Source organism: Emydura macquarii, unplaced genomic scaffold (genome assembly GCF_026122565.2).
Source record: "Emydura macquarii macquarii isolate MOO-44397 ecotype Brisbane River unplaced genomic scaffold, CSIRO-AGI_Emac_v2 contig_2676, whole genome shotgun sequence".
In the NCBI taxonomy this organism is placed as follows: Eukaryota; Metazoa; Chordata; order Testudines; family Chelidae; genus Emydura; species Emydura macquarii.
This window is the reverse complement of record NW_027132813.1, coordinates 44,024,296-44,036,025: the sequence shown is the minus strand read 5'-3', so window position 1 is coordinate 44,036,025 and position 11,730 is coordinate 44,024,296. Positions and strand designations below refer to the sequence as shown.

Sequence of the window (11,730 nt, the reverse complement as noted above, 5' to 3'; positions counted from 1 at the left end):
ATAAGAAAACCATGCCTCATAACAAGAGTTAGGTTGCCTTCAGGGGAAGATTATTTTTTAAAGAAGAACCTTGTCTGTGCATTTACAGCTTGCAGCTAAGAGGTTCCAGCTAGAAATTAATCAACCATTCTGTCTCCTGTCTGCTGATCTGCTGGCTTGGGGGGAGAAGAGGGAAGGAGGTGGGAAAACAAACAGGTACTAAATTCCATAGGCACAAGTCAGTCAGGTATTCCGTGATAAGAAGTATCCAAGATGATGAGCTGAAAAGCAAAAGAGGTCGTCGGGAAACAATAGAACAGGCAGGGAAAGCGTTAGCAATCTGTCTCAGCCCAGTCTTGCTCAATGCTTACAAGAGAAGATGTCACCACCATGAGAATCCTGATGTATACTTTTCATTCACCAATAATTTACAAAGAGATTTAGGGTGAAATCCTGGCCCCACTGAAGTCAATGGGAGCTTTGTCAAAAATTTCAGTGAAGCCAGGATTTCACCCCATAAAATGTTAAAGCAGCCTTCAGCTCAAAGACAAACAACAGCATCTTGGGAGCTGAAGAGGAATACAGGTGAGTTGAGTGAGGCTAGAGTACTTATGTTCATTTGAGGATCTACCAGCCTGGAGGAAAAATCAGAATGGAATAGCCAGCCATGAGAAACTGGAACAAGCAATGGAAGCCTAGAAACCAGAGTAGAGGCTTAAACTGGACAGATAAGGCTCAGACATCAACTGAACACTGGATCAGCCAGGGGAAAGTAAGGGATCTGACACAAATGCCTGGGGAACTGATTTGGTAAAGTGGTGGTCGTCCCAATAATTCTGATAGAGAAAGAACACACACACAAACACAATTATGTTATATTTCATTTAATAGTAACTTTTCACCACCTTCCACAGTTCCTGTCAGCTCTCTTGTCAAGAAATCACACTGGCTCCCTATGTTGAGAATAAGGTTTAAATTGTTCTAGGTTTTAGTGCAGTGGATGCTGCATACACTTATCAGTAGAGCTTCAAGACCATCACAACATGCAGTTAAGCAGCCTACATGCCAATCCAAAATAAGGCGCTTTTATATTAACAGATACCAGTAGATTTATCATAAATTTCTCACTCAGAACATTTATTACACATAAGAATACCAAAGTGATTCTCATAAATGCTGTATAAAAGAACTGTAGATGCAAGATATTTATCAAGAGAAATGGATAAAATAAATTTTGAAAACTTCTGTAATCTTAGATTGTAAATCCTCTTCATTGTGTGTGTACGTAGCATTAGGCACAGGGGGTCCTGGTCCACGGCTGGGGCTCCCAGGCACCATGGCAATACAAATAATTAATAAATAAATAAATATGTTGCCACTTAATACATGGAGGATGCATAGAAACATTTAATACAGTTAACTCAGATTAAAAATCAGTGAGAAAAATTAACTGCACCTTATGAATGTTATCGCAACAGTATTATTATACATTTATTTAAAACTAAAACCATAAGAGAGGACTGCATTGTACTTTGATTACAGGCAGGCTTGTGTGTGGCACGCTTGCTACTGAAAATTACTTGTAACTGTTTTATTAGACTATCAGAATGACCTTGTTGAATGTGCAACCAAAGGTTATATGATAGCAGTGTCATAGGACAGATTCCTGTTGGTCACTAAAAGTGGATATTTTATATCAAAGAGGTGTGATGGCAAAAAGAAATGTGGTGCTTGCCTATATAAAGCAGTTTCATTTTTGCCTGTGCTCACTATGCCCCAATGACACACACCGTCATTTTTTTACTGACATTCACAACATAGTACAAAATCATTTATCAGGTTTTCAGCAGCACTCTCTTCGCCAAAACCACTTTTCAGATTGGTTGAATTTTTGTTGTGCCAACCCTGGAAGAACATAAACAACTAGAGTAGTGTCAACAATAGTCTTGCTTTATAGTATCCCATCCAGCATTTATTGTTTTAGTAAGCCTGCCTTTTTGGTAGCAATTTGCTACCCCAGAAGAAACCAATTTTGATCACAGTTACACTGACGTAAAAACTGGTGAATCTTCATGCAAGGAATCTAGCAGCTCAGGGTCTTGTGTATCAATTCTTTCATCGCTCAATAGTTTGCATAATCTGATGAAGAGCCAGTGATTGATGCTGCTTCTGAAAATCTGCTCTGATTAGTCATATAAGTACATCTAAAGAAGGGAACTCAGTCATTTTGGTGGTGATTATAGCTTCCATGCCCTGCAGTGACATGGCTTTACATTTTCTTTTGATGACAGAAAACAGCTTGGAGAAGAGAACTAAGTCAAAAGAAATGTATCTGAAAAGCGTTTGTTGGATTACAAACTCTTAGGGACAGGAACTATGTCTTCATATGTGTCTGTACAGTACCTAGCACAATGGGGGCCTAGTACCAGTAGTCTGTAATAGAAATTTTAAAGTATTTTGATAATAAAAGGAGTTTGTGTTTTCCAGAAGGCTCCCTGCCCAACAAAGAATAAGCATGTACTAGGTGTTTGCAGTGGAGGTCCCTCCCACAGGGGAAAGTTGGGAATAACTGATGCAGTTTTCTGCATTTTAGAATACTTTGAAGTATGGGTTTACCCGGAAAAGTGTCTCTGTAAAAACGACCTGGTGGGTTCCAGATGCACTGATTTCCCTCTCAAATTTGCTCAGTTTGAAAGTGGAGAGATGTTTTTTCAAACTGCCAATCTTGCACACTGCCCTTGAGACTAAGCATCAAGATCAGCTTCTGCATTTCGTATATTACCACCAGCAGTAGAGGTGCTAACGGCCAAGTCCGCCATCCTCAAATGCAATCTCCCAGTCTCCAGATCCTGTCCTCAGCAACACCTCTGCAACCACATTCAGTGAGGTTATCTGAGGGCATAACCTGAAGACAGTGGGGTTGTTCTGTGTGCCTGTCTCTTTACAGTTTTCCCTATGATTAGCTTTTCCCAATTCTTCTTTCACCCTCAACCTCCTCTTCCATCCTTCCCCACGCACCCCTTTCTGGCTCTCTATTCTCCCCTCTTCCTAGCTTAAAATTTATTTCCCAACTCACTGTGGAGGTCCAGGAGAGCAAAGGGGAAAGCAGCAATTTTTCTTCTCTATGAGCTGTCTGTGCCTGTTTTTATCCCTGGAGAGGAAGCTGAAGATGAGAGGAGCAGAGGTCTTCAGTCCCCTCTCCCTTCAGAGCATGAGTAGGCAGGGGACAGAGGGGCTCCTTTCTCTCAGAGAGTTAGCAAAGGGACGCATCACCAACTAGAACAGACCATTACGAGTCACTTGATTTGGGACATCTGAGTTGCTACTACTTTACATACTGGACAGAAGTGGGAGGCAGGGTGTCCCAGTGGGACAGAGCATTGGACTGGGACTCAGGAAACCTAGGTTTTATTGCCAGCTCTGCCACTGCTTTACTGAGTGATTTTGGGTAAGTCCCTTCACCTCTCTGTGCCTCAGCTTTTGCAGATAGAGCAAACAATACTGACCTCCATTGTAAAGCACTCTGAGGTCTACTGATGAAAAGCACTATACAAAAGCTAGGTCTTGTTATTAAGGCTGGGAGCCCCCCAAACTCCCCATTCTAGGCAGCAGCTCCTCCTGCAGACCCCAAATGAAATCTCCCTTCCTGGTGAGGTCTCACTTCATTTCCCAGTGAAGAAATGGCAAGTGGTGGAGCAAGTCTGCTCTCCCTTTGCTTTTAGCACAGCTCCTTTACTTTAACCCCTCACCTGACCCTTGATCCACTGGATGTACCAATGAAGTTTGTTAGTTAAAGATGTTTATGATTCATGTATATGGGCCCCCTAAGAGAGACAGAACAGAATTGCTCTTTTTATATTGCATTTTGTCATCTAATTATTTGTTGTTGGCACCATGGGGTACAAGTGATATTTTCAGACTGTTAAACCAATGTGGATCCTTAATTTTTCTAGTTGCAAGAGAATCCAGTTCCTTGCTGCCATCCACTTACTGTCAACAGTAGTATTGCTCTGTTCTTTACTATCTTTGCACAACAACTTGATACGTAGAAGTTAATGCCCCATCAGGAAACCCACACTAGAATGGACCCAGCTTATCTAGATTAAAGATGTCTTTCATAAGATCAGGGAGACTTTACATTACCCAGAGCTCAGCAGCAAATCCACGTTTGTTTTTGTCACTATCCTGTCACTTGGGATTGTTTTGCATCATGATCTTTCCATGGATCTAACCATGGATTTGTAACATTAATATCTAAAACACATACCTCACATGCCAAATTTCCAGCTTCCTCCAACAACATGGATCCACTGACAGGAACTTGAAGGTTTCAGGCCTTGGTAAACCACTGGAGCAAGTTTTCTTTAACATTTTCCACCTTTCCAGCGTGGCAACTTTCATGGTCAGGGTTATAATTATTCCGCCACTTTTTGAGAATTTTCTCTTTATTTAGTTTAAATTATTGAACCCTAACTTTAGTTTACACCAGTTGCTTCATCAGTTACCCTCTGTGTTTTTATTATAGAATTTTTAAGCCACTCCACTCTCTCAGCTAAGAATTTTGCAAATCCTAAGGCCATTGAACTGAGCCTTGCCTTGTTACCACACTTTTACATTTCACGGACACTCTCCAACTTAGACATGCATTTGCCCAGAGACATCAGACACAAGGCAAATATTTTGAAAAAATGTTTTCTCGGACACATCCTTTTGAGAAAGGGGTCTGATTCTGTTTGCTCAAACTGATTTGATACCATGTAACAACCACTGACTTCCAGAATCATACCAATGGTAATGAGAAGAGAATTTGGCCAAAGATGTTTAATTTAAAACATATCAGTGGTTATACTTCTTGGTATTTTTATTTATTTTTTTAATGTCCGAGATATGTGTTTGGAAAAATAACTTCTTTTCATAGCTTTTTTTTAATATCATGTGCTAGTTCTGTACACTATTATAATATCTATGCATCACATGTAAATGTGTCATGAACACATATGAACACAAGAAAGCATGTTAAAATAATGTTAATGTGACTTACCACATGGTCTCCAAATCAAGGCAAGTCAGAGAGAAACTATATCCAGTCTGATCAGTGCACAGATGTGCAGATTACATGTCCTGCAGTACTGACACACACTGGGAGATGTTAATGGATGACAATCCTTAAATCTGAATTTCTTGGATTTTGTGGCTTTTAGTCACATCCTCATTGTTACCTTAATACAATTATTTCAGGTCTGGTGTTATTTTATAATGGTTCTAATCAGAAAAAAATTCTCAGTGGAAGGATATGAGACACTCTTTTGATTCACTCTTTAATCTGTACACAGCTCTATAAAAGCCACCACAAGCCCCGGCAATTCCTCTCACACCAATTTTGCGTAGGTATATGTCCTGTGAGCCAGATTCTCTGGTGTGGCTGAGACATACTTGGTACATGACTGACAGGGAATGAGCACATACAGAGTGGTGTAAAGCAGCCCAATGGTCTAAAAAACCCAGTCCATTAAGTTCAATGGAGTCACACCCAATTTACACTTGTGGAAGCAAGAGAACAGTTCTGTATCATGAATCTGCAGATTATTGACAAGGGGCCAAATGTTGCTCGCTTTTCATTCTGCTGAGGTCAATGAGACAGCTCACATAAGGCTAGAAGGATTTGTCCTTAGCCCATAAAGACCCCCCTGATAAAATCAGATTGCAAACCATTTTGGGGGCAAGGAACTTCTCTTTACTTAGTAAAGCACCATTTTTCATACCAATAATGCAGTGCCTAAAGAAATTCAGTATCAGCTATTGTAAGCTTCTTTTTTTTGGCCTGTAAATACCAATCACTGATATACCCCACACCTGAACAATATCATTCTTACATTGGCTTTTTAAACTGCAGGAGGACAATGACAAAGTTCAAAACTTCCATTTTGTTTGGTAAATTTATAATTTAAAAGCAAACAACTCACATACTGGACCAGATCTTCACTTGTGTAAATCAGCCTGGCTTCAGAGGAGTCAATGTCGCTACACTGATTTACACCAGCTGAGGGCACAGGCCATAGATTTTTTTGAAAAATGAAAATTAATTTTAACCCCAGGGAAACATTTCCCACTTACAGGAGGGGCTTTTTTCCCCAGGCTAACTATAAATTCCTGAGAGCCAAAGAGGGGATCAGGGGAGTGGGGAATATAAAGCACCTTTGGCTTTCATTCTTTGTTGCCCTACACTTTGCATAGTCATTTGCACCAGTCCAAGGTGGGTATGCAATGCCTACATTCTGTTTTGGTGGCATTTTACGCCCACTTTGCACTAGTGTAAATGACTATGCAAGATGCAGGGCAAGAGAGAATTGTGCCCGTTGCCTCTTTTCCTAGAGCAGAGAAGTAAAAGAGCTAGCAGCAGAATAGCTAGCGACCCCCATCCCCTGCAGATGGGCAAGCCAAGGCTGCACGGGGAACCACTGAGGAGCAGACAGAGCCAAGGCAATGGGGGAAAGCCATCCGGCTGCAACAGGAGCAGCAGCGAGGAGGTTTAAGAGAGGGAAGGTGGAAGGGGGAGCAAGAGGAGGGGAAAAGGGGACAGCAGAGGGAGGGAGAGAGCCAGCACAGTATAAAAGCATGATCGGACACAAGCGAGCTCACACTCCTCTCCAAAGAGAGAGAGAGAAAGAAAGGGGGAGAGAAAACTGGACGGGAAGAAGAGGAGGCAGGGCCAGCCCCTTGCAAACACACACACACACACACACACACGGTGGCAGGAAAGAGTGAGAGGCGCTGCCCTCCCCTCAGTCCTAGCTAGGGCCATTGCAGGAGAGTGAGAGATGGGGCCAGGTACCCAGAGCGCAAGCAGCGCAGATTGCTAACGCTTTGCAGTGCAGGGCCCCTGCTGCTGCTGCACGGGGAGAGGGAGTGTAGCTAGGAGGAGGACCGGGCAGGCAGCAATCTACCTACCCCCCCCCCCCGGCTCCAGATTAACCCAGCGGCCGCCCGCTCAGCAGAGGGATGAAAGGGCGGCAGGAGCCCGCAGCAGCATGAGGGCAAAGGGGAGCTGCCGCCGCCGCCCCGCCGAGGAGATGAGCGTCCCCGAGGCTGCAGCCCGCAGCACCGGCAAGAAGAGGAGGAGGCGGAGCCGGGATCCGTCCCCACACGCTTAGCGCAGCCCCCGGGGCCAGCGCTGGAGGGGACTCACTCAGCCCCGCACCTCCCCCCGGGCTCTCCGGGCTAGGAAAGGAGCGATTCGCCCCGGCGCTGACAGCCCGGCCTGCGGGGATTAGCCCAGCCAGCGGCTGGGGGGACGCAGCCGTGCGGAGGGGCAGCCCAGAAGGGGGTAGGTAGCCGGGGGCGGGATCGGAACCGAGCCCCCCGCTCCGCGCTGCTGGGGGAGGGCAGCGCCGCCGGCGACCCGCCACCCCTGCCCTGAGCGCGCCGCCCGACCCCCCGCCATGTGAGAGGGCCTGGAGGGCCGCTCCCCGTGCGCGCCGCCCTGGATGCGGAGCGCGGCCCGGCCCCCCGCAGCGCCAGCCGACTGCAGGCTGCCTCGCGGCCCCGGAGAGCCTCCTCCGCTCCCCCTGGCGAGCCCATGCGGCCTCCGGAGCGCGGCGCTGCCGGCCCAGCCCCCGCCGCCTGCAGCCAGCCCGGGCCCCGCTACCTGCTGCCCCGCGCAGCAGCCGGGCAGCGCCGCACTCCTCGCCGCCGCCGCCGCCTGCTGCCGCTGCGGCTGCCCGGGCGCGTCCTGCCCCGAGGTGGCTCCGCAGTGGAGCGGCGGCGCCTCGCCCTCCGTCACCCCGGCCCAGCCGGACAACGGGGCCGCCGCCGCCGCTGCTGCTGCTGCCGCCGGAGCCGGGGCTGCTCCGGCGGCTCCTCCTCCTCCTCCTCCCCGGCTGCTGCTGCCGCCGCTCCTGCGGGGCCCTAAAGCCGCCCGCTGCAAGAGGATGGTGCGGCTGGCGGCCGAGCTGCTGCTGTTGCTGGGGCTCCTGCTGCTCACCTTGCACATCACCGTGCTGCGGGCCTGGGCCGACCCCCCGCCGGGCAACGGCACCCACAGCCAGCCGCAGGTGAGTGAGGGCGTTTCCACCAGCCCTGGCGTGGTGAGGGTCAGGCGGGCTAGGGGCGCTGGGGGGAAGAGGGAGGCTGCTCTGGGGGTGGGACACCCACCGCCGTCGGTGCTGGAAATAGGGGGGTGCTGCTGGAAATAGCGGGGTACTGCTCCTACCCACCCCCACTCCTCCCGGCTTGAAGTGGTCTCCATCCTAGGCAGGGTTTAGAGCTGGGCGCAATGGCTCTCCGCCTCCCCCCGCTCCTACAAATTGTGCCAGGCCCCCCTGCCTGCCGCCGCCCCTCGGCAAAAAATAAAGCCCAGAGCAGCCCCATCGCCAGACACCCTCCTGAACCCCGATCCCCCGGAAAGAGGCAGCTCCCCCGGGTGGCAGCAGCTGAGGCTGCATGATGCTCCCAGGTCCCTGCTACAGGTGCAGGGGCCGGGACCCGGCACGAGGCGCGTGTGTGATCGATGCAGCCCTGTTGCTGCTCACGTGCATGGACGCAGCGAGGAATCGGAGGGGAGGGCAGCTTGAATTCCCCATGCCCTAGAAGTGCGGCCCTCAGTGGCTTGTCATTTCTCCAGCCTTACACGTAGAAGGGTTGTTTGAATTCGTGCGAAGTGGCAACAAGAGCCTGCTGGTTGTGCTGAGCAGGTGCGGATTCAGGCAAGCTCGGGGAGCCTGCACTATACTAAGGAGCTGTAGGGGTAGAATTGGAGCCGCCAGCTTAGCGCTATTCACAGCCCTGTATTTATAAAACTAGTTTTTTTTAAAGCGCTTGTTGCATTTATATTGCCTTGGGATGGGGACAGAGGAGGGAAGAAATAGATAAAAATAGCTCCCAGTTTGATTTCTCATCTGATTGTGTAAAGTTGCAAGTATTTTGAAAACAGCTGGGGAGAGTTTTCTGTAATTTTGCTGAGTCCCTAATGAAATTTCCATACAAATGATGAAAGCAGACCTCTCTGATGTGCCCAGGCTCAAATATAGGATGGGAGGTATGGAAAAGACCCAAGTGAGAAACACCAAAAATAATTCAATTCCACTCTTCAATGTTAATGACTTTCTCTCAATAGCCTGAGCTTTATGAATCTTTATTTCTGACAAAAATAATTTTCAACAATAAAAGAACCAAATATGTGGGTAACACTGGTAACTTTGGACCAAAATGAGTGATATCACTTGATGATCTCAGTGAATTTTAGAGCATTGTTTCTTGTGCCTTTCTGTTCTTCCTATGGATCTTCTTATGTGTGCAGAGTTACTGTTGTCAGTTATTTAGAATGACTTGAGACCAACAGTGTAAGATGCCAGATCATTAAAAGCCCTTCAAATTGAATAAAACTTAAATCTCTAATAAAGTGTTTTTTATACTGATTGGTTAATTTTTTCTGTCTAAATGCAGGTATAGAAAAATGAAATATCTTATACACCATGCAGAGAACTGACAGGAAATATATAATTAATAATAATAAACGTTAAGTGTGACTGTATTAAAATCACTTATCTCTTCTCCCTAATTAATAGAGCACAGGACTCCCATTCAGCATTCCTTATTCCTCATGGGCCCTTATTTTGCAGTGCTCAATGTGAAATCACTATCTGCAGTAGGTCTCTGCAAATGTAGCCGTCCACCCATGCGTTTTACATTGCAGGATCAAGCCCTTACTTGGCAAATTTTCTGTTGAACTCAGTGGAAGTCAGAATTAAGTAATGTACCTGAAATAAGGTCCATGGTGGCATTTCTGTCTTGAACACTGACATTTTAGTTTTTTAACATCTTCAAGTTTTCTAGTAATAATATTTTGTAAATGATGCTTTCTTTCCTTATGGGCTCATGAAGTGCCTTAAAATTATGTTTTGTGGAAAAGTAAATTCGGAGAGGTTTTTTTATGAGGTGTTTGCTATCATTAGAATTATTCTGAATTTGCTTTTCCTGACAGGCTAATGAGGAAAACATCTGGGCAAATGGAAACTCTAGGTGATACCATTTCCCAAAGGAGTTCTTTATAAAGTACAACATAGAAATAAGGGTGAAAAAAAGGGAAAGTCATCCTCTTCAGAAAATGTTAGTAGACTAATATCTATTTAGTTGACCAGCTGCTGTTAAAATCTATTGACTGTTGACTTCCAAGAAGTCCTTCTATCCTGTTTTATGAAGTTATCTGTTATAAAAGAAGTATATGCCTTTAAGCACATGATGAGTTTAGCAGTTCAGTATTTTCATAATGTTTCCTCATTTGTAGCATAAAAAGTTTTATGTACTTCCCAACTGAATTGATTTTGCAGTTTATGTATTTGGGAGAGCATCGCTGTGCGGAGAGAGTATATCAGACCATGGTGAGCATTTGAACAGATGGAAATTTATCAGACTGTTGCTTTTATAACTTGCAGGGATTCATCCTTTAGCCAAAAAATATTGTAATCTGCTCTAAAAAAATTGCATTTCAGAATGTTACTGAGCAGACGTTTTTATACATGATATGGAATGAAAAATTTTTTGAAAAGTTTGCTCTGGTAACTGCAGTTTCTGTGTATTTTCAGCAATTAATTTACGCTGTTGAAGCACAAGTTGTATGTTGCTCCCTCTACTGAATTCCTATATGAAAAGTGAACGTAGAAATTAAAAAGAACCATAAGAAATAGATCTGTTGTTACAAACAAATGGTAGTAAATCAGGTGGCTGTTGTTTATAATTTTTTTCAATTGGGTGACAAAATTCATATGTGATGTAACAGTGACCAGCTTCATATATGAGTAGTTGTTTAGATCAGTGGCTCTCAACCTTTCCAGATTACTGTACCCCTTTAAGAGGTCTGATTTGTCTTGCGTACCCCAAGTTTCACCTCACTTAAAAACTACTGGCTTACAAAATCAAACATAAAAATACAAAGCACACTATTACTGAAAAATTGCTTACTTTCTCATTTTAACCATATAATGATAAAATAAATCAATTGGAATGTAAATATTATTGAACTTACATTTCAGCATATAGTATATAGAGCAGTATAAACAAGTCATTGTTTGTATGAAATTTTAGTTTGTACTAGTACTTTTTATGTAGCCTGTTATAAAACTAGGCAAATAACTAGATGAGTTGATGTACCCCCTGGAAAACCTCTGCAAACGCCCAGGGGTACATGTATCTCTGGTTGAGAACCACTGGTTTAGATTGCTCAATATATAGAGTTGTCCAGGTTGTTCTGTGATCCTGTGTAGTCAGGGGTTACGGAAAGTGGCAGGTGTTCAGGAATCATTCAGTGCTTATTCTGTCTCTCATTGATTTTTGCTATTCTGTCTTTGCAGCTCTGCTAATGCTGTGAAGAGAAAATAAAAGCTATTTAAGCAGTGGATATATATGATTAGATAAATTCTTCTTTTCATAAAATCTGTTGCATACACACACAACTTGCCATATTCGAGAAGGAACTTTCTGTGCCACAAGCATTTTGAAATGTAACTGAATAGGAAAGTTTGCATCAAAACCTGCAGGTATACCAACATTTTTAACACTTTAAAGCCTGACCTGAATCTTTGATATCACTAAGACCGTTAACATGATAATTTCTACTTTGTTTATGACTAATATCTAATATAGCCTATGACACTTTGGGATTTCAGTAGAGCTATTTGAATGAGTCAGGTGAGCAGAAATGTGGTTTATAGGTGTGAATGGCAATTCAGGACTAAAGAGAGATAATTTAGGTTCCAG

The 11,730-nt window shown here is 44.8% G+C and overlaps 1 protein-coding gene across 1 annotated transcript in view; it reads left to right on the top strand.

Moving 5' to 3' along the window:
• The first annotated feature begins 6,740 nt into the window (after positions 1 to 6,740).
• Positions 6,741 to 11,730, top strand: part of ISM1 (isthmin 1) — a 58,151-nt gene continuing 53,161 nt past the window's right edge. The window contains exon 1 of the mRNA XM_067564670.1: positions 6,741 to 8,030. Coding sequence (XP_067420771.1) covers positions 7,464 to 8,030 — 567 coding nt within the window. The 5' untranslated portion in view covers positions 6,741 to 7,463. The remainder of the gene's footprint in view (positions 8,031 to 11,730) is intronic.